This window comes from Lepisosteus oculatus, chromosome 17 (assembly GCF_040954835.1).
Source record: "Lepisosteus oculatus isolate fLepOcu1 chromosome 17, fLepOcu1.hap2, whole genome shotgun sequence".
Taxonomy (NCBI): Eukaryota; Metazoa; Chordata; class Actinopteri; order Semionotiformes; family Lepisosteidae; genus Lepisosteus; species Lepisosteus oculatus.
In genome coordinates this window covers 13298476-13322244 of record NC_090712.1, presented here as the reverse complement: position 1 = coordinate 13322244, position 23769 = coordinate 13298476, and the positions used below count along the sequence as shown (strand labels likewise).

Below are 23769 nucleotides of genomic sequence, written 5' to 3'. Positions count from 1 at the left end.
GCACAGTGATACTCTGTCTTCCCTATAGACTCGCTGTCTCATCCACCAATTTTTTTTTTTAATCTTCACGTTACACGGCTCTTTTTAACTCCCCCATTTTCGCTTTCCACGTTTCCAAGTGGCTGCCAACAGGCCGCTCCGTCCGGCAATTGGTTCCCTGCCGTGCTCGTTATGGGGTGACGCAGGCTGCGGTCCTTCCCTATCCGTCCCCCTCATCGGAAGCGGAGGCCCCGGCCCCGAACTGCATTGGAGCTTCGCGTTGCCATTCAATCCCCGCCTGCGCCTCGGCTGGCAGCCCCCCTCAATTATTTTCTCTGCTGCTCTTGGCGACCATCATACTGGCTGTCAGGAAGAGGCAAGAGGGAGAAAGGGAAGCGGTTACCGAGAAGGGGAGGAGGGAGGGGGGGTACGGCAGAAAGATTTTTTTTCCCCCCATATTTTTTATTTTTATATTCACACGTTTATGGAGCTAGAGGAATGCGATGTGATAGCTGGTCCCACCGCGTGTTACCCTCTGAACCGCACCGCCAGAGGGATATGAGCTCTGGTTCTTTAGCTTGCTGTTTTTTGCAGACAAAAGAGAGCAGCTGAAAAAAGGTAGGTTGAAGAAAAAATCCCTATTTTGAAAGCTTTTGGAAGTGTTGAGTTGGGGGTGTAGTTGACACTTCTCATTCCTCGTAATAAAAGGCTGGTTAAGGGGTATAAATGAATACATCGACGGCATATATTACAATAACTACAATTGTAATTTCTGTATGCATTCAAGGTTTTTTTTTTGCCCGAAAGCGTGTTAAGAGATTCCTGCGCAGAATGTGATTGGCAAAGAGACTTCTCATAGATTTCGTACAGGAATAAAAAAAAATAGGCCGCTAATTTTACTTTGCCATTTGGGTATGATGTTGGCAGCCCCTGTCTGTGATTACTGATTGTTTCTGCAGACTATACTGTACAAGCTACAAACGTAGATTCTAATGGCAAATACGAAGTTTCTTTTCAAAAGATCAGGTAAGCTTCATCTGTTGGTATCTGCTTTTCACAGACGATCACTGACACACAGTAGCGCATAGCTGTGTTAAATTTCATCAGCTGGTATTTATGACGATTAAGTACAAATTCGTGAATTCCATCCATGTTCAATGGTGCTCACTAGCTTCTGATTATCTGTACTGCACATGGCATTTCTTGTTCATGATACTTGTAATAAACGAGCATAAAAACCTGACCTCCATCTCCCCCAGATAAGATGGTATTAAACAGGGTTGTTTAAATTTGCTTTTACAAGTAAAAAATACTCTCGGATAATCAAGTGTAAACTTGTTAAGATTACAGGCCGGCATACATGTGTGACGTCGACTCTGTTACGCTATTTAAGAAATACAGGCTTTAATTTCTGAATGTCAAGGAGCACAACTGTTCAGTATGCAGGGTGACTGTTGCACTACTGTTCTGGGAACGCATTGTAATAGTCTTGAGGTGTGACAGATGGCAACTGATGTCTTCTTTTCTTCTTTTAGCGTCTCCCTTATGAGGTAATTGAGTTCTAAATGTGGTTAAAGCCTTCTCATAGTATTAACATTGGGAGTTCCACCAGGATCTGCTAAAGTCGCAGCAACTTTAAATCGAGAATCGGATCTCTGTGGCTCCCAGCCATTCTTGCATAATTACCAAAAGTGAGCCACCATAGATAGTGCATCTACTGTTATCTGGACTGAGCAAAAAAACATTTTGGTTTCTAGCCTCCCTTTGCAGTGAGTAATAACAACTTCAGAGACCTTCAGATAGTGGGGATATGTGTTACCAGAGGTTTCATTCACTATATGAAATTGGATTCGGTTAATTTAATTGTAAAGATATTCTGTAATTCTGATGTTGCAGTACACTTCTGTAATTGCTACCACATGGGATTTGTAAAGAGGGACTTTAGTGACTGAGAGTTATGTCTGGCTAGAAATAAGGCCATAGCAATTTAAAAGGTAAAGGCATCTTTCAAGTGTCAAGAAGATCACCAGTTCGTTTTTCAGATTACAGGGGTTCGATTCCTCTGAAGCTGTAAGATTTGAGTTAAGTTTATGAACATTTTAATAGCATTAGAAATCAACCGTCTTTGTGTATGTTTGTGTTAAATATCCAGTGCATTAGAGATGCCACCTGTACACTCTTTTTGGGTCAAAATAGAGTAGAAAAACAATAAATTAACTATTTTAAGTACAAATTATTTGCACCAAAAGATAACATAATAAGTGTGTCGAAACTGTAAGGTTATGGATAGGTCATAAATGAAAATGAATGCAATAAGAATTTTCAATTGTATTATTCCATCTATATTCACAGTAAAACTCTTCCATGGCCACAGTTTTGGCTAGAGGTAAAGAGGTTTCTCTTGGACAAAATCAGCATAATTATAGCAACCCATTCTGTTTTGCAATGCACAGTCTGTTCCTACGGTGCCTTTTTATCAAGTTGTAACACTGCATAATGAGAATTGTATTAAAAGGCACTTCCATATTTTTTTGTCGATCTTTTTTTAAAGTATTTTTTTTACGTCAGGCATCTAGTTGACCAGTTTAATGTATAATTTTTGGGACTTCTTGTTAAACCATTGTCAGCTACAATTGAAAATATAAAGATTTAAAAACGTCCTTAATCTTAAATTTGTATTCTGTGTTCACTTTGCAAACTCACTTTCTGTCAGTAATTTCTGTGGAATCACAAAGCTGCTGTAAAGTCCGGCACATCACTGATGTTTTGAAGTGCCGTGACTATAACCACTCATAATGTGTCGTTTTTAATGTTTAGGACAATAAAGTTGGCATTATAATTCCCTGAGATTTTGTCCTACAGAATCCCGTCATTTCTGAGGTCACACTGGAGTCAAGGTTAGCTGTCTTACTGAGTACTAGCTGTGCTTTTCCACACTGACCTGTCCAGACCACAGGATGGATGTTAAGTGTTGTTCCCTCACTGGAACAACTTTGGGTACTGGATTCGATTCTTGTCTAGGGGTGCCTTCTGTTTCAAGTTTGCACAATAGGTTTTGCTAGGTGGGTGTTTTGCTGGGTGACCTCCCATAGTCCCAAAAACATGCTGTCTAGGTTGATTTGCATCTCTAAGGTCTCCTTGTAATGTGTGTAAGTGCATAATTACATGTGTGTCCTGTGATGTGCTGGCGTCCTGTACAGGGTGTTTCTGCCTTGTGGCTATTGTCTGCTGGATTAGGCTCCTACTCACTGCATCCCTGTGTTGGACTAAGTGGTTATTGAAAATGGATGAATGGGAGAATACTGGAGATATTTGATAACTCAACTGGGATTTTTATTATTATTATTATTATAAGAGTCTAATCTTATAGTTGGAAAGAGAGTTAGAAATCTTATACTCCGTCTCAATCTTCAAAAGATTCAATGGAGTTTGAATTACATTTCCTTAACCAAAAAAAGTTAAACCTCACAAAGGCTTGGAATATGTTTTTGGGGGGAAGGGGTGAAGACTTCACAAAGAAGATTCTTGCTCAATCTCCTGTTTCTCTTAACTGTGAAAAGTCATTGGCTACAACCACAGCTCTTTGAAAGCAGTTAGACTTACAATTTATTTGCAGTTGCTTCACGGGCATGAACATTTTTTTTTCTTCAATAGATTAGTGTGGTCTTTCATATATAGACTGCTATCTCTGAAACATATGTATTGTAGGATTGTAAAGGGTATTTCAACCCCCAGATAGTTATTATAATTGGAAAGGAGGGCAGCTTCAATTCCCAGGGGCACATATGCCCATGACATGACGCACTGCGGTAGTTCCATCTCTTCTTTTAAATAATTAGGATGCTTAAGGCTAGAATTAAAATGGTGAATTTGCATATTTAAAATTTGTCACAGTGTTGTGCTGCCACAAATTAAAACCAAGTAATTTTGAGTAGGAACTTATAGTGAATATTTTTCTGGATTGTAGAAATGTTTTATTGTCTCTCTCAGGAAGATATATCAGGGTTCTGGGTGTCCCAGGAATCTCACTGAACAGCCTTTAACCCACGTTTTCTCCTAACTTTCTTTGAATGCTAATCATGCTTTTTTATACTCAGCATCAGAAGAAACCTAGCACTTTGCTTATTATGGTTGTATGTTGGTTTTTTAAAATGCACGCAGAGTTTGGACATTGATTAAATTTTTTTGGTGCCATTTTGACTAATCAGAATGACCATTTGATCATTCATGACTGATTGTGTTATACTTGAGGGCCTTTGATTGTTGTTTGTTGTCACCTCAGTAGTGAAACTGTTGATTGGACACAAGTGATGAGGTCTTTTATTTCAAAATAAGTCAGAATGCAGAACTTTATGCAGTCTCTCCTCAACTTGGTTATATTTGTTTCAGATTAGAGCTATTAATATATGATCAATGTAAGATGAACATAGTGGGTTAATACCAATTCTAAATCCTATTAAACTTTCTAAGAGCCACAATTTTTACTGCTGTGGAAATTAATAATAGACCTTACACTTCCCTACAAATAAACTCTGTCAAGATATTTAAAATTGATTTAAAACTTTAGGTTTCCTCCTTGTGAGATGACATTTTTCTTCTACTTCAACCTAATTTTGCTGCACTGTCCACACAAGGAAAAATGTGCAAAGAGATATTTGATAAAAATGTATTCTGCACAGTTTCCGCCTGAGCTGCACAAAGTAAAGGAAGTGTAGACGTTACGTAATTTAGAAACCACATACAGCACCACGTACTATGGTCACTGAATTATCAGAGAAAAGTGGAAGGCACATAGTTACAGTGTGCACAGGGCATTTAATTCCTTTAAGGTGGAATCTCTGTGGTACCAAGTGCTGAATACCAATTCAATCAACCAGTGTGAAAAGCAATGGTCTAATGGAAGAGCTGGCTGTGTGAGATGGGTCCTGAGTGCAGGAGTTTGTTGGTGTAAACTGCAAACTAGTAATCAGCACAATTGGCTGTGTGACTCAAGTAAGGGGGCTCAGATGATGTTTTTGGGCCTTTCTACACCCAACCAGGGCTTTTTTTGCTTTTGTGGCTCTTTGTATTTTTATTACACTCCTTGGAAGTTTGTTTATGTGCCTTAAAAGCTGGAGAGGCATTGATGGCAAAGCATGAATGTGGAAATAATGAGAAATAATGGCTGTCCAAAACAAGCATGTGCACTGACCCTCACAGGTAAGGCTTGTGTGCCACATGGCGGCTTTATCTGATCCTGGCCAGAATGAGAAACGCCAAAGAGGACAAGGCAGAACTCTAAGAAGGGGAGGGGGACTTCACATGGCTACTCTGAGGCTATACAGTCTTTTCAGCCCAGACAGGTCTTGGACCCAAGGGTATATCAGGTGGGATCTGGTGGTCTGATAAAGTCAGAGGACTGTGATGCACAAGCTTGTCCTGAAGGACTCCTAGCTTCTTGGACTGTGCTGCAGTTCTTCATATTCTGATGGATCTGTAAGTGATTAGTAAGAAGCAAGACCAAGAGGAACAAAATTAATAAGGCTACACTGCTGTTCTGAAGTTCTGCATTACAGTATATCCTTCCTACAAGAGGAACATGCTGTGGTTATATTGATAGATCTGTAAGTTTGCCTGACCATGGTTTTCAGTGACAATTACAGATCTCTTTATTGTTCTTCGGGGTTTGTTTTTTGTTTAATTATTTACTTCACTGTATTTTTTAACATGCAAAATTCAGTTCTGTTTAGTAGACCATTTCTTGACCTTTACCAAATCTTTCCTGGATGATGCCTGTTCTCCTGTCTGTGTGAGGTAATTCTCTGGTTTATGTTAGTTTATTGTAAAAGAGCTTAATGGGAAACAGCGATGAGCAGATTTCTTTCTGTAGTGTCTTATGGTTATTAAGAAGGCAATTGGGAAATTTCTTTGAATCAAGCTTCTCCTTAACCCAACATTCCTGTTCATCAGGAATTGCAATACTAATTGTTCTTCACTTTTGTTCATAGTAGGTCTGTTGGTTTTGTGCTTTGGTAAGACCAAATTTGCAGCTCAAGTAGTGGCAAAAGAAAACAAAAACTTAGGCATGACAGCCAACACCTAAAAATGCATGTAATTAGGCAACCCTCATGGAAAAATCTCCTCCCAAGATTTTCATCCCGATGCTAAGATACAGTATAAACACATCTTTCGTAAACTGACACCACTGGGTTACTGCAAGTGGATCAGCATCGCAGAACCACAGCAGAAACAAAAATGCTTTTTCCATACCTTTTGTTGGCCAGAAAACTCCCATTATCCACTGACAGGTGCATTGTTGGCTTAGTCTTGTATCAGCATTTTGTCCTCTTAAAGGGCTCATGCAGTGGTTTGCACAGTATGTACTGTATGAACACCATGGACTTTTAAAACCAACAGCTGTAAATCAAGCATCTGTTAAGGCCGCAGTCGTAAACCTTTTTTACTTTTGAGTTACTCTTAATTTTTTGAAACCCAGGAATTTCTCTCAAGCACTATTGCTGGATCCTGAAACAGGATTGTAGTTCTATTTTTTTTTTATTTGGTTTTGGTGTAAGCTTTAGATTAGGTGATGTGTGGATAGCAGAGGGAATACTGTCAAAGCTTTTAAATGTGCAGCACAGTAGTCAGTTCCCTTGACATTAACAAAAGACCTGCAAAGGCTGGATCAGTGTTGGATTAGACCATCAGCTGTCAAGCAAAGCAACAGCAAGGATGACAGTCCTAGTTCCATGTTCTTTTTCTCTGATGTTTTTGTACTTTCAGATCAATGGAGGCTTGAAATGATCTGATAGGAGAGAGACTTTCTGTATATCACTCTGAATTGTGGTTGCAATGTGAAGTTCAGGTATCTTAAATATGTAACCTTACTGCTGTGTGTCTGTATCTTTTTTTACTGAGTAGAACAGATCAGTGCCCAAGCTGTGAGGAAATGCCTTGGGTTAGACTTGCAGTTATTGCTGCCCAGGTGAACTGCGGCAGCAGATGAGTTGTTTCTGCACTAAATTAGCAGATGGTACTCTTTAATTGTGCTATTGCCGTTTCCAAAGATTGGGCTAATGTGCTTACAATCTCTAGTGAGACAGTGACAGAAAAGTGAATGGTTGTCATTTGCACTTGTATCTAAAGGAAAGAGCAGGGTTTCTAAGTGTATTCTATTTTTTTCTGAGTGATATGAACAGTTAAGTTTTTTCCCTTGCTGGTTTAGTAATATGCTTCTGCCCACAGCAAATTCTTACTTTGTGGAATGTTTTTTGAGAAGTTAAATTGCCTTAAACACAAACACAAGGGAGTTTGACTCAGACTACCAAAGCCATGTTACTAAAACTAAGGTAGAGTGGAGTGATGCTCTCAAGATGCTGTTTAAAGAAGCCACAGGGACATTAGTCAGTTGAATTACTGGGCATACTAAATACTTCTGTCTTCTACAGAGTTCAGAGGAAATAATTTCACACTGATAAAAATACTGAATATTCTGGTCAGAAAAGTACATGATTTTAGTGTATTTTGGAGTTTCAGTATGCCAGTAGCAAGTGTGTCACCTTTCAATAAGAGCCATCCTTTTTTTTATTCTTTTGTGTTTTTGTGACCTCTCTGACACCTCAGAGTACTTTGAAACCAGGGTCAAAAGGCAAGGGAACGTCACAAATTCTGAAGAGTCTGGGTTCAGCCACACATATGTACAGTATGCGGCTTTTTATGTTTTCCCATTAATGGGTTAAAGAAATGAGCGTTTCAGGTCTAAAGTAGTTTAGTATTTCAGCTTAGCCAACTGTGCAGCTCAGTTGGAAGGTTTTCTGAGGAATCCATTTTTTTAAAGCCGTCACCCGCCTGAACGTTTGCTTTTTTGCCACTTCTTTCCATTCTCGGCCCGTCTTGGGATTTCTATTCGCTCCGTTATCGCGCTGTCCAGTAAGAGGAACAATGAGTCAAACGGATGCTGCTGTCTAGGGAGCAAGGCAGGGAGCGAGGGGCTGGCAGCACTTTCCCTGGCTCTCGAACTTCCACAGTGCAGGGCCTCAGCTGGGGGAAATGCCAGGATCGTGCGAGGCCACTTCCTCAACTGCTAGGAAGCAAGCCACCCCTGGAGAGAGTAATTATAGCCCTCAGGCCCAAAGAACAATAGATTTTGTTTTCAGTGTTGATAGCGTAATGCACAGGGGTAGGGAGTATCGAAAAGGATTTGTTAAATCCAGGGGTTAGCACAATATGTGTCTCAGGAGGCCGTGGGTAGAGAGTGAGGGGTCTTAAGGCAAACTGGCAGAATTGTTTTTAGATTTGTGCAGAATTGCCAGAATCCTTTAGGAGTCCAACTTAATCTGCCCCTTGAAATGCCTGATGGAATTTTAAGAATTTCCATTTTTATTTGTAACATTTGTTAGTTTTTTTTTATTTGATTTACACATGGTATGGTAATATACTCCTATGCAATGGGGCCGTGCCTGCCGGGTTCCTGCGTGTCGCACTGTGCTTATAAATTGAACACAAGGGAACGCACTGGGTTCTTCTTGACAGTGCCCCCTGTTTGTGTATGTGGCCCATGGGGAAGCTCTGGCAGAATTCCCTGTACACTCCAAGTCTGAATTGCTGCTGTTCATTGGATAGCTCCTGTATCTAAGGAGCCCGAGAGGGGATGCTGCCACTTGGAGACCTAGCTCACAGACGCTGTTCTCCAAGCGTGGGCTGTGCCTCTGCTTCCTGTGGTTGCTAAAGGTCACCCAGCAAAGCCTGAGTCTGGAATGTGGTTTGTTCTGGTAAAGGCTTGCTTCGCTGCTTCCTGATGTGTCGAAACAGAGGCCATTTACGTCCTGTTTGAATCGGTAAGATTGAAGCAGAATCTTGGGCCAGACCAGGCACATGCTGCCGTGAGCTTTTCGCATGGAAAATCCTTTCCTCTGGCTCTTCCTTTTTTTTTTCTGTTGTCTGAGTACAGTGGAGTCAGATTGACTTTGACCAGGGGTCCCAAACCCAGTCCTGGAGAGCCACAGTCATGCATGCGTTAAACTCTTTAAATCAGCTATACCCATATAGAGCTGGGGCGAGCTGGGGAGAGCTCTTAAACTGATCCAGTTAAGCCAGTAATTAATTGAGGAACATCAACGAGACTTGAGCGGGAATGAAAACTTGCTTGGCTGTGGACTTCAGGAACTGGGTTTAGGAATCTTTCCCATAAACCTTCAGAAAAATGTTTTTAGATTGTATGTAAAAAAACAGCTTACCTCCCGTGACTGTTGTACCATATGTAGTGTCAGGTTTCATGGGACGTCTTGCCTAGTTTTCCATCAGGGTACAGGAGATTATTAGGCCTTTTCTTATTTAGAAGAGTCCTTTTAAACTCCGGTAATTGTATTTTAATGGATTTCTATTTAGGTTATAGAAATGAGCTGTAGCAGTGATGCCATCTTGGAGGGAAAGGGCTGAAGACGATTTGCAATGAAGCCTCACTTGGCAGTTCAGTGAGGAAAGCAGGCAAGAGCTAATAGCCCATTGTAATCCTGGCTGAGGTTTCAGCCTACAGGAGTTCTTTAGATCAAATGAACAGCAGGCTCCATACGATATCATCTGGTGGTTTGATTCCCTTGTCAATCTATGTCAGCTATGTACAAGAAGTATGTAGTCATGGATCATTGTGATTTTGGAGACCTGTGTTGTTGGCTTAATCTGCTCTGATCCTTTAGTATTTGAAACGGTTTAATTATGGGAACTTTGCTCTGTGACAAATTGGTACGTTTGTGTTTTTTCTGAAGCATTACCCAGTTTTCTTTTCATGTAACACTTACGCATGGTTCTGAACTCTTGTACATGGTTATATGAAGACTCACCTGATTAATAGGATGTAAATTATGCTTAAACTGTGGAATTTCATAGGACAGTGTAGAGTAGTGACTGGGGCTCTGATACCTGATTGGACCTGACCTGGCTCTCTGGTGAGACACTGCTGTTGTGCCCTTGAGCAAGGTACAGTACTTTACCAAGGTCCACTTCAGCAGATCCATCTGCAAATATGTAAAAAAAACTAAGCTATTGTAACCCATTTAAATCAATTTTCATGGAAGTATTGAATAAGATAATATTCTCTATTTTCGGTTGCATTCTGCAAGTGTGCAGTCAAGTTTTGTGTTTCTCTCAGTTAGATCTTCTCGGCATGTGACTTTTCCATTCCGTTGCAGTTCCTTTATGCTGCCATCTTCTTATCAGACCTGAAACATTGCCACTGAATTGCTTGGAGAGGCTACAGTTTGAGCCCTGCTCCAAATCGTGTGTCAGGTGAAACAGAATAAATATCTCACTGAACTGATACTTTAAGTTCTCAGTAGTGTGCAAGTTCACCCTGGAGTGTTGGATATTGCGATAGATCTCCTTGCAGGTCCTCCTGCTGCCTTTGACACTTAAGTGTCAGAATAACTTTTCTGTAGGTTGCAGACTTCCAGTACTATGGAAGTTTCTTTACATATTCATAACAGAACTCCCATTCTGAGAACTGTTTTTTGTCACTGTATGCTTCCATGTTGATTAAGCGCTGGATTTTTGGGATACCAGTTAAGAAAGATGGAATTTCCCAGCTCTTACGTTTCTTGAAGGAAGAATCTCTTGCGTTTCTTTTTTTCTACTCTTTGTTTCTACCCTCACACACAGCAGAGTTTTGAATGTTTCTGAAGGATAGCTGAATAACAAAACCCCTGTTTGCCCGTGCCAATGGATCAGAATTGCTTGTTGACACTTCAGAAAGAAGGCCAGTTCAGATTTGCTATTCTTCATAAAGGGAAGAATAATTGTTGTTGTCTGTTAATATTTTTTTATTGTAAGATGACATTAATTATTCTCTCTCTATAGGAATCAATACATACCTAAATTACAAGTCAGGTTGCCTATCTATGTTACAAGGAGTTTGAGTGCTACAGTAATTGGAGTATTTTGAGCTGACAGTGCCCTGTTCACTTATCTACTGCTGCAGATATGCGGACACATGTTTATAGGCTGTTAAATGTAATGTGATTGCGTGACACAGTAGTCACACAGGGATTATCTAGTTTACCCAAAATCACAATAAAAACCTGTGTGCTCTAAATCTTGCACCCCGAGAACTAGACTGCCTTGCTCCCTACATGGCTCAGTGTTCTCAGGCTGCCTTTTAAATTCTCCAGGAATCTTTTAAGGCACTATGCTTCATTTTGTGCTCATGATTTAGGTGTGTGTATTAAGTATGTTTTGTAGAATAAAACTCTATTCCACAAATGTCATTATTTTATCCCCACACAGGTTTTACTTATTCTGTTCATTGTCTTTGATGTAAGGGGAGCGATTACTGTAGGTGTTTGTGCTGTAACTGCACTGCTGTAATAGCTGGAAGCTGTTGTCTTGCTTTGTGGATAATTGATCTATCTAATCTCCTAAGAGTTAGACACACCAGGTGCTGCTTTGTCATCTTTTCTTATGTTCTTATCCTATACTGTTGTCTTTAAAACTGATTGTCAGTATTTTTTCACTGTGAATTGTGTTGAATTGGCCTGTGACCAGGAGTTCCAGTTTTCAGACATTTTTTTCCAGCATTGGGTGATTTTTCTTTCATAGAATAGAACAAAATTGGGTCACATTATCTGAAACAGATAATTAATTGCATATGCTTCAGAAAATAGGAACTTTATTCCTTGCTGTATTATTCCACAGAAAAGAAGAGATTATCTGTCACGTACAAAATCCTTTATGCTCGGAACTCAGCTCATGTATTACCTAGGGAGAAAAGTGAACATCTGATACTGTAGTTATGTATAACTGTAACTGTGGAGAGTGAAAAGAAGTATAAAAGTAAAGTTCACCTTTTCTAGTAAACTATACCTTTAGCTAGTCTGTTTTGTTTTTGCAGGTACGCTGTTTAGATTTCAGGCAGTGGACTTGAACAGGCAGGCATTGTGCTTTCAAAACAGGGCTATCCTAAGGAAATGCAGTGTTGTTATTGTGAGAACTCCATTACTTGTTAAATTCATTCTTCATGTATAGGCATATTATTGAAAACCGCCTGCTGAAAGCCTGTGTAGATAACCACACACCTGGCCCTCTTAGTGTGTTTACTTCCTGTCCCTTGCATTGGCTCTTTTTGTCCGAGTTACATTGGAATCGCACACAGCTGTCCCCTGTTCCAGGTGTGTTCAGGTGGAGCCCCAGTGTACAGGTAAACAATGGTGAAGAATGAATTGGGTCAAAGCTGAAAGGCTGTGAGAGATTTCTACATGGTGTTACTTCAGCTGTTTTCTCAGTCTTTTTGTTACTTGGCGGGTGACTTGTTCTGCGGTGTCACGGAAAGGGGTGAGATTTGTGGCGCACGGTGCAAGGCTGAGTGTTTTGAAGTCCTCTTTCATTATTTTAAGGCCTTTCATTGCACCATGTAATTTTCGTACACTCTTGTTTGTCCAATTTTATGTTCCTTACAAGTCCAATCTTGTCGTCTACCATAAAGTGATCCAGCACAGCCGTAACGAACAGTAGCTGTACTGGAATCCTTTGCGAGTGCTAAAAGTTTGATTTGAAATTTTCCAAGCACCTTTTAGTAAATGGGGCTTTCATGGCTTAAACATTCAGGCCGTGGACCTGTCAAGCAGGCAGCTGATAAATTGTGCTAGGTGTGCCTTAATGTGTGTTGGTTGGAATAATTGCCAAACAGTTATTGGTTCAGGACCCATTTACAGTATATGCCTTAGGTTAGATTTATTACTCCACTAACATGTAGTCAATTTAAAGGGATTTGCATGGTGTAAGTGTGGCAGGGGAGGTATTCTGTTTAAGTTCTTAAACAGTAAACAGATTAGCTTTAATATTAAAGATCTCTGCATCAGATCATGCTGATAGTCCACATTGCTGATATGTGTTTGAGGAGGATTGGTTATGTTTCAGTGGTACGGTTTCATTCATATACCGTATGTTCTGTGCACCAAAAGAAAAATACCCAAAATGTTCAGGGTTGCAGGTCTTTCAGTACTTCCTATGGAATGCTCTGGTGTAGCCTCCTGCTCCTAATGTTCGTTTCTCTGTGAAGCCAGGAAAAGCACCTTGTCAGGCCTGAACTGGCACAGTAATACAGTACATACCAGCACATCAGCTGGGAGCAGATCCATAAGTTCATTTTTAGCCCTGGCCTTGTGTCCCTGTAAGTCTGCCTGGCAACACTTCACTGTATCGTGCCGCCCTGCTGCAGAATTTGGGCTGTTGTACTGAGAGCTACTAAATAGTCTGCCGTATACAGGGCTAATCCTGTAAGCTAGCATCTTTTTTACTTTACTTTCTTTGTGTAAAATCATGTGTATTGCTTGATCCTAAATGCTTCCAGCACTCGCTTTAAGAGTCTTAGCTCCTCTCACTTCCACTGAATCAGTGTAATTAAACTATCCACAGCCGGACCTGTAGTTAAGTCTAGTAATCTGCAGGGGAGCGCTGTTCTTGATAACTCAACACTTCCAAGTGAAAGGTTTCTATGGATGCTTCTATTCCCCAGTCATTTATTTGTCCAGTTATTATCCATGGTTGTAACGAGTTTTGTATTTTTTCATTCTTGTGACTCAGGTTTTGGTATCCTGATCAATGGAGAAGGTGGGAAAGATGTGGAGCAACCTGAAGAACAGATGTCAGAACCTGTTCCTTCCGGATGGCTTGAGCCGGAGCGAGAGCATGGAGATGAGCTCGGGTAGGTGTGGCACAGATCCCAGCCCCTCTGATCCCGCCCCCCCGAGAGCGGCCAGCCCCCCGCGGGGCATCACCCCCCTGCCCCTCGTCTCGGAGGGGTTGCAGGCCGCGGCGCGGAGAAGCCACAACTGCGTCTCTGACATCCCTCAGATCGTGGAGATCACGATCGACAAAGAGAGCGAGGACCCTCGAGCGGCAGGAGGTGCCCGGCTGGCCCGGAGAGACTCGTATTCCCGGCATGCCCCCTGGGGGGGCAAAAAGAAGCATTCGTGCTCCACCAAGACCCAGAGCTCCCTGGAGACGGACAAGCGTTTCGGCCGGGCCCGGGGCGGGCTGCAGAGGCGGGAGCGGCGGTATGGCGTGAGTTCCATTCACGATATGGACTCCTCCACCGGCCGCAGCCTGAGCGCGCACTCCCTGCGGCAGCGGCTCCACGACACGGTGGGCCTGTGCTTCCCCCTGCGTTCGCACTCTCGCTCCTCCAAGGCACTCTTCTCCACCAAGCGCAAGATCCACCTGTCCGAGCTGATGCTGGAGAAGTGCCCCTTCCCGGCAGGCTCGGAACTGGCTCAGAAGTGGCACCTTATCAAGCAGCACACGGCGCCGGTCAGCCCCCAGTCCTCCACCGCCATGCTGGATGCGTTCGATCCCGCCTTTCTCTCCCCGGAGGATGAAGAGGACCGGCTGCGGGAGAGACGGCGGCTCAGCATCGAGGAAGGGGTTGACCCGCCGCCCAACGCCCAGATCCACACCTTTGAAGCCACAGCTCAGGTGAACTCTCTCTACAAGCTGGGACCAAAGCTCGCCCCAGGGATGGGCGAGGGCACCGGGGACGGCCGGCTCGGAGCAGGAGGGGGCGCCGGAGGGTCAGGAACAGGGGGAGCTGCGGCCCTGGCGACGGCGGCCCCGGCGGCCGCGGCCGCTCCCCTGCAGGTGGACTGCGACTCGGAGGAGGACTCGACCACACTCTGCCTGCAGTCGCGCAGGCCCAAGCAGCGGCACATGTCCGGGGAAATCCATTTCAGCCGGCAGGGGCCCTGGAAAGTGCACACACAGATCGATTACATCCACTGCCTGGTGCCAGACCTCCTGCAGATCACCAGCAATCCCTGCTACTGGGGGGTGATGGACCGCTACGAGGCAGAGGCTTTGCTGGAGGGCAAGCCCGAGGGCACTTTCCTGCTCAGGGACTCTGCCCAGGAGGACTACCTCTTTTCCGTCAGCTTCCGCCGCTACAACCGCTCGCTGCACGCGCGCATCGAGCAGTGGAACCACAACTTCAGCTTCGACGCACACGACCCCTGCGTTTTCCACTCCTCTACCGTCACTGGCCTGCTGGAGCATTACAAGGACCCCAGCTCCTGCATGTTCTTCGAGCCTCTGCTCACCGTGCCCCTCAACAGAACTTTCCCCTTCAGCCTGCAGCACATCTGCCGGGCTGCCATATGCCGCTGCACCACCTATGACGGCATAGGGCTGCTGCCCCTGCCCTCCATGCTGCAGGACTTCTTGAAGGAATATCACTACAAGCAGAAGGTTCGGGTGAGGTGGCTGGAGCGGGAGCCGGTTAAGATCAAATAAGAACCGGAACAGGAAAGACTGGGGGTTGGAAACGACGACGACAACAAACAACAAAACGAAAAAGTGTCCAAACCCTTTCCGTACTGTCTTTTCAATGTGGGGGTTGAGGTGGCGCTGGCGAAATACTAAAGTACATTATAAGCTCTTATTTTTAGTTATCACCTACATCACATTTAGTACGCCCGCTGGCAAGCACATGTTTTCCCGTCAAGCTTTATTGTAAAAGTAACAAATTGTAGCAGTTCAGTTTTGGCAATTGCTGTTTCAGCTGCTTCCTGCTAGGTGACAAAAGCGTTGCAAAGCCTGTATTGGAATACAGGCCTAAGCCCTAAAGTGAAGTCTGCATGCACCATCCTAAAGCTTGAACTCAAGCTAACTTTCACTAAGTTGTACTGTTTACTTGTGCTTTTTTCCTTTCTCTTAAAGCAACTATGGGGTTCTGTATTGTATGATTGAAAATGCAGTATTTATCTCAAAGGGCAGTCAAATCTGCTGGCTCATAGGACATAAATGCTTAGGGAATATATTTATCACTATTCTGTATTGTAAAAAATACACATAATGCTGTACTTGTCTGTAAAGGCATTAGCCCTGTTTGAAAACTCTCAAGTTCAGATGTGAAACGCATTCTCCGCACTTCATTCAGTGGGTATGTGTCCAGACTAAGTGTCTGGTGGAGGCACTCGTGGAGAGAAAGTGTAATTCCAGCCGGTGAGTGCTCGCTGTGTATGTCTGCACCTCTCATTGAAGAAAGTTTACTACGCATAAATGTACCGAGCCCTCACACATTTCGTCTCTTCCAGGAAATGCAGTTTGTGCCCACGGTTCAATGTTTAACACATTACACCATGACAGGTGCCTGTGCGAGACACATTTGTACACACCGACTTTTTAAATTAATTTAAATTGACGCATGTTAACTAGCACTTTTGCACACGGAGTGCAGTTTTTTTAGCGAGATCTCTGGGTTCCTCCATAGACTTGAGTTTGTGGAGAGGACTGTTTTTGCAGTGGTGCACACGGCTATGGATGCAGCACAAAGCACAAGCAATGTTATCTATAAGGGACCACCCGTTGCTAGGATGAGCTGCTGACAAAGTATGTGCACTGACGACAGTTTCCCTCAGGCATGCTTTTCTATGCATCCTCTATTCTTTCACCCTAGTGGATTACAGATGTGCTCTTAATACCAGAACAGCAAGATTCACCAGGTTCTAGATCCCAGAATGAAGGAATAGAGGCAAAAGTTTTGTTTTAGGGCACTTAATTCAGTTTTCTTGCACTTTTCAATATCAAAAAGATGACTTACCTTCAGATTGAGGTCTTGTTTTCCCCAGAGATTCTTTTCGTCATGCTGGACATGATATTTATTTTAAGTTAGCCTAGATAATCCTTGTGACCTAATAGTCAACCTATTGCTTTGCAACACGAACATAAACTCTCTTATTACCTTTTGTATTTTACATATTTTATTACACAATGATGCATTGTGTGAGCCCTAAGTTTATGTTTTTTGTCTTATTAGGTTAAGACTCATGTGACAAATCAGATCTCCATAGTTGCTTAGTGCACTGCTTATTGTAATACAGTACATTCAATACACTTACAGTAAGAATTGTCTTGCCAGACTCTTGCAACACTAACCCTCTCCAGTATCCAGCATAATGTCATAGCTTGCATAAAAAAGATGACAAACGATGTGCCTTGATAATGGCTTTTATTTTACTTCCTTTGATGCGGAATAATTGCTAAATAATGCTTTACTGGGTATATATAAACTTTGTTTTTGCAAATGGAGCAGAACATATTTTGAGATATAATGAATTCTATCTTATGCACCCTGAACATACCTGTTTAAGGGAACAGTGATGAAGATGATGCATATAAAAAGCCAGAATATTAAAGTACTGTGCTTGCTCTTAGGATTTGGTGCATGTTTTGTTACAGTATTGAGGATGTTGATGTGGTTCTGATCTTGGGTTTTTCAGTGATCAGAGAACCTGAAAAAGAATTACATAATGATTTGGTAGGTAATGCCATGAGACAAAGGCATTGAATAGGCTATACTTACAAATTTCACATTGAAAAATACTGAAATATTTTTGAACAAGGCCAATATTAAAGAAACATTTGCTATTTCTTTTAATACATTTGCGTCTCATGCAGGAAATGTTTTTCTTTGACAGTAGTAAAACAGGGAATTCCACACCAATCTTTTAATTCAGATAAAATTGGTCTCCAAATTCTTTACAGAGAAATTTATCCCAACACTAATCAAAATTTCATTTAATTGGCACTCCATGTAAAAAGAAAAGAATATGTACTGTATGTTTTCAATCTCAATGATACTTTTTTATGATTAAATAACCTGTTACAGAAAAGGTATTTACTCCATTCTTTTTGGTATAAGAAGGCCTAGCTAATATTCACGGTTTAAAGTACTAATTCATGAAAATGTAATTTTTATACAAATTCAGGATAAGGGCAGATTAGTGTTTCTCCAAGTGATAGGTTGTATTTTAGAAGTTGCCCTATGTTTTTTATGGAACATATAGATTTACATAAATTATTTTAATATTGGATGATATTTTTGGGAAATTGAAGCATAAGAGGTCAATGTCAGAAACAAATGCCCAAAACAAGTAACATGCACCTTTTTCCACAAACACATTAAGGCTTTTTGGGGTGATTTAATAAACATGAGATATTAGGGTCTGTTTGCACATCATTTTTTTTCTAGTCTGAAAGTCTGAATTAAGTTTTTCCAATTTAAAGGAATCAATAGGACTCTGGGTTTTAAGTAACCTCAACGATGCTCTGTTTATTGAAGATTTTAACTGTAGTCTGTTTTTAGAGAGAGCAATACACATTTTACATATGCATGTTTTGAAGTGACCAAAGCTTTTAGCCTGTGGTTTTCAAAATTTTGCAAAACATATTAAAAGCTTGCCTCTAGAAGATTGTGGACTATCATACTGTATGTTCTTCATGAACAGATTTGGCAGGCAAGTATGTGGGAGGTTCTCTTTTTCTGGTTTAACGTTTCAAAATGAAAAGGACTTCACTGGTGACTAGCGGTAAGGATCCAGACCTGTGTGGAGGAAGAGTGAAGTGTTGTGCACTATTTAAACCCTTACTGTCCTTTCATCTACCCAGAAGTGCCTATTTTGTGAAAACCCTAGATTCTTCACTCAACATCCTCTTTGCAAATTGCTAGTGTAGTGTTGATTTACAACACTACTATTTGTGCAATAAAGTTGGCCTACTAAGTAAAGAGACACTAATCATTCAAAGCTTCTCAAAAATGTTAAATCTGTAGAAAAGAGTTCTATTATAACAAAACTTGCTTTGGGGCATTTGTGTTTTTCACAGGGTGACTCAATAAGAAGGGGAGACAGAGGAGAGTTTAGAAAGGGACATTTCAATAAAACACTGTGAAAAAATCAAGAAACTAAAGTCCCTAATGTTTGCAATGCAGTGTTTTAACTGTGGCTCCTTAGTGCTTTCCTCTCAAACCCTTAGTCTAGCCCATGTAGTCGCACCTTGAAATATTTTCTTTTCTCTTGTTTGGGTCACCCTGTAAATATGCCAGTTATTCATGTATGTTTTTTTTGTTCTTGCAAACAGCTGGAATATAATGCATATGAAATCTATAGTGTTTATTTGTATCTACACATGCTTACGTTGTTTAAAGCTTTTCATATTATCCTCACCAGCATGGATGTGAAGTTGTACACAAATATATGTTGTTTCCCCCTTCTGTATTCCCCAGGGCTTTCCAAAATTCAGGTTCATTGCTTCACAGCCAATGGGCTGTTGAACTGTGGTTCATGGGCTGGTTTGGAATAACGTTTCTGTCAGGGTTATGGTAGACTTGCCTCTGGAGTATAGCAGCTACACCTTCATTAATAACTGCCTGAGGTACCACCAGAGAAAGTGTAACATTGTGACCAGGAGCCTGTCTGATTACGTCCATGCTGTAGTAATTAGAAGTCTAAATATAAGTTTGTTTAAACTTAGCTTTTGCTAAAAAAGCCTTTCCTGAGTTTTTATTTACTGTGCTGGTTTGGGTGTACAGAAGGGTTATTCTGTTTCTGTTTGCTCTCATGCTCTATGTCCTGTTGATTTTCTGATGGCTTTGGGTCTCTTTTTGTTGTTTCGCTACAGAATAAAAGGCGCATCGGTAATGAAGCCAGAAGTACTAATCTATATTAAGAATTTGTGCAATAATGAGCCCACAACGCAGTCTGCTGTTGACAACTATATAATTTTAGTTTTTACATTAAGTGGGGTGATTTTAAATTAAAAATTTGGTTCAGTGAAACCTTAACTTATTAGAAAATGAATGCTAAAATAACCATGTCAGCTAACAGATGGTGACTCTAAGAAAAAATGAAAATGTAACTAATTATTTTGGACTGCAGCAAGCCACGATCATTAACATTTGAACTTTGCTGCCTTGGCTGTAGTCCATGTCTAAGATCATTATCATTAGTATGAAATGAAAGCTTTTGTGTGCAGAAATCTTGCTTATAGACTCCAGGTTTAAAAGTCCTTATCCTGTTAGTGTTTGAAAACAAATGAGAAGGAGAGCTTCTATCGCATTAGTTTGAACATACAGGTAAAATGGAAATTGCAGTAGTTTTCCTTAACTTGCAGTACTGATTATAATCATAAAAAAATTAGAAACACTTTCTTTTTATTAATTTCTTGTGGACAGCATCCAGTCATTTGGACACTTTTTATGGCACATCCATTCCAGTGCGAGTAATTTTGTACACTGACAAAGCCAAGGAGTACAGTAATTCTGACCAGCTCATTTTCTTCTTGTGTTACCTCCCGGTGATCGAACATTGCTAGTTTCAAAGCGGTTAGGTGATTCTTTCAGAAAGGAGGAAGCTGAAACAGTTGGTGAAACTGAATTCACAGTGCTTAATTGTGAGTCACTGCATACAAATAGGATTCATCCTGAAATGATTCACATCTTTTCATGGCATTACTTTAAGGGTCCCGCAAGAATGGGTTCCCAAACGCATTAAGTAACAGTATTCCTGGAAATTTAGGTTCAGTATGCACAAAGTAAAATGATCTCTAGAATTTGTTAAGAGTCTCAAAGGGTCTGACAATGCATAACATAGCTCTGAGTCCACATGGAAAAGTGCATGATCTGCTCAAAAAGGAGAATGTGTACTTTTTATATTTGGCTGTATTGTAGACACAGTTATGAAATGATATGTTGGCTATAAATATGCCAGCTAATTTCATGGAGCACAAATAAGAGATAGAAATGTTTGTTTTTGTTAATGCAAAGTAAAAGGATAGTGTTGTCTTTAGAGGCTGCCCTAGGGATTTTTCACTTATGTTCTTTAGTTTGTTATTTAGCTCTCCAAGAGGGAAGATCAAAGTAATTTCCACTTAAATATTAAGTTACCTGTTCTGTTCAGAATGCAAATTTTAACAACAGTAGCTCTAGTCATGTTTGAGACCATCTACAAAATATTCAAATCAATTCAATTATTCTTTATTTTGTATCAATTTCCAATTGAAAATTCGAATGATAAAGAATAACAGCATCATGAAAAGAGAACTGAGCAACATGATTATTTAAGATTTTGGAAGAGATGTTAAACCATCTCTTCCAAAATCTAAAGATTCAACTTTGTATGGGTAAGGTTGATAATGCTGGCGTCCTGGATAAATTCCACTCTGATCTTGCACAAACTGGCCTCTCCAAAGTTTTCCCCTCAGTGCAATTGATGATGCGGTTTCTCACTTATTGAACTGATCTGGTGTGTAGTGGGACTGTTGATAGTAATGACTGCCCTGTGTCGTAGGTAGGTAGCTACTGCTCTTCAGTGGTGAATGAAGTGGGTCCACTCTTATATGTGAAGCACTTTGGGATCCTTTAGGATGAAAATTGGAATAGAAATGCAATTAATTGTTATTATTAAAAGAATGAATGAATGCATTTAACACCAATTATGTCTGAAAGCAGAAGTCGAAGACAACATATTTGTCATTTATTTCAGGTAAAGGGTTGGTTTTCTTTGACTTGTTAAGTGTGCTTAATTAGTAAGGTTTAATGATGCAATATGTAAATAGAAACTGCAGAATATAGTTCAGGTTTCTTGTTCCTGCTCCCTGATATGCAGTTGAGTGTAATATAACCACGGTTAAAGTTTTTGGTCACTAAATGCTATGTATGCACCTTCACTGGTGTCATTCGCCACGATGGCCATGGCAACAGGATTTAACAATGATGGGACTAACGAACCGGGCATTTTTCAAGCATGAGCATCTTTAAGGCCTTACTTTGCGTGATGCAACAAGACTTCCTGCTCTGAAGTTCCATCTGCAGCCCTGGGCTTCTCAATACTCTGTGGAGCGATCTAGCACTCAAATCTGTTTTTACACTGCCTCCGGTTTAAAAGGACTAAAAACGTTTTCCCTTTTTGCAGGTGTATTGTGCTCTTATCCACGTTTCTGTTCCCTCTATGCTCTTCTGTATTGTGTCCAACTACAGTATATGCTAGTTCTGAGTAGATGCAGTTTTGCGTTACAATTTATCTTCACTGCAGAGATGTATGGTGCAACACCGCTGTCGCTCTTGGTGCTTTGCCTTGCGCTGCGTTGTCTTAATATTCCAAATAAAACCATTCTGTGTAACCTCTAGTGGCTTCATTTTCACATGATTTACAAAAAGCACCCAACACTTTTAAAACTGACATGGTAGTAAGATGCAAGTTCTAATACCCATTTCCCTGTACTCTATTTCTCTTCATTATATGTCCTAAGCAAAGTCTTTGTTTTCAAGGACATCTTGATCCACACATTAATATCTTTGTGATACCCTTAGTGTGTACTGAGTTTATTCTGCCTGTTTTTCTTCTTTGTCTGCAAACCGTAACATTCAGTTGTCCCTAACACTTAAAGGGCTCCTTCAAATAAGTCTTCATCCAGGACAAACCGAATGACACTGTGTTCAGCTTAGATTGTTGCTATATTAAGTGGAATGTTACTTAAGGATCAACCTAACTAAAGGGTTGGCCTTTCGTTATTAAAAAGCTGAATGAGCTGGCTTCCTTTCCAGAGCTTTTAAAATATCATCGACTATGTAATTCATGAGTATCTGCTGCAATTGGATATAGGTTGAAATTAGCTATTACCTTTTTATGCATTTTATCTTATTGTAATTAGCAATACAGACAGAATCATATTCTAAAATTTCATATTTCATATTCTAAAATGGAATCTATGATTCTAGTGTGTACAGGTGTTATTAAACAGTAAATCTATTTGTAGTTTAGTTATTGTAGTGATCTGCCAGGCATATTAATGTCAGATGGGGCTCTGGAAGGTGAGAACTGCAGCTGTGTTACGATAGCCTCTGTGGGAAACAGGAACATGCCCAGTGGACATGTCTTGTTTTAAAATGACAGCCCGTCAGTGCTGTGAGCCTGGAGACTGGCCTGCTAATCTCAGCCCTTTTCACAGAACTAGAGAGGCTCTGATGGTAGGACTGGAGCCAGAGATTCATGCTGCTCCCAGACTGCACAAGAGCCTGGGACTCTGACTTTAGCTTTTATTCCTTCGAAATCAAGTGTTAACAGTAAACAGGTTATCCGTTTCATGGTCACCAGGCCTTCCAATCAATTGAAGGCAGCCGGAGAACGAGCCTGTGAAAGCTGGAAAGATGCTTGCAGGTCTCACTCAGAACAGTGTCTTAAGCATTTCTCTTGAAATGTGGGACAGTGGTGGATTTCATGAGAGGTGTAGGATACTCAGGTGCGTCATCTAGGAATCGCAGCTGTTTAATCAAACAGTCATTGACCTGGTGGAGCTCTGATGTTGCAGAAGCACATTAAAAAGGCACTGAAGATTCATGCTAGTTCAGTATATTTTGGGGATGGATTTCCTTTTTGTAGTTTAGAAAAAATAGAGTTGAGGGCTGCTAATTACAGGCAGATGTGCAAATCAGAGCTCAATCCTCCTTCTCAAGAAGGAGGTTTTGATGATGGATGCCTGGACCACAGGCTGGGGCACAACGTGGAACAGGAGAAGGATCAGGGAGAAATGGAATGCCCTCTGGCCAATATGCCCACATTGATGGGCTGGAAGTAGAGGCAGTACAGTTGGGATTTAGAATCATGTCCTGTATAACACAGACATACCTAACTTGACTGGGTTTACATGGATGGTGTTTAGATATCGTCATTTTTATATCATTATATCATTACAGGAGTGCTCCCTGCCATTCTTTGTTACAATTTTCTTTTGCCTTTACTCTGTCTACTAGTTTTTAACATGACCAGTATTGTGTGTCCCATTATACACTTTAATAATCTGCCTCACCATATCCCTAGTGGACATGTAAAAAAAGGAACACATGTAAATACAGTAAACATTCTAGAAGCCTACATGTTACAAAGTGTAAAAAAATCACATTACAGTACCTGAAACCAAGACAGCTGGCCAGGTTTTCTCTTGGAAAAAGCCAAACAGAAGGGACTTTTAAAGTCTTATTTTCATTTTTTACAC

At 41.0% G+C, this 23769-nt stretch overlaps 1 protein-coding gene across 1 annotated transcript; it reads left to right on the top strand.

Moving 5' to 3' along the window:
* Positions 1–271: 271 nt before the first annotated feature.
* On the top strand, positions 272–21903 carry socs5b (suppressor of cytokine signaling 5b). The gene is made up of 2 exons (XM_015363125.2): positions 272–597; positions 13531–21903. Exon 2 carries the CDS (start codon positions 13549–13551, stop codon positions 15229–15231), a length of 1683 nt encoding a protein of 560 aa, XP_015218611.2. The 5' UTR covers positions 272–597; positions 13531–13548; the 3' UTR covers positions 15232–21903.
* The last annotated feature ends 1866 nt before the right edge of the window (positions 21904–23769 follow it).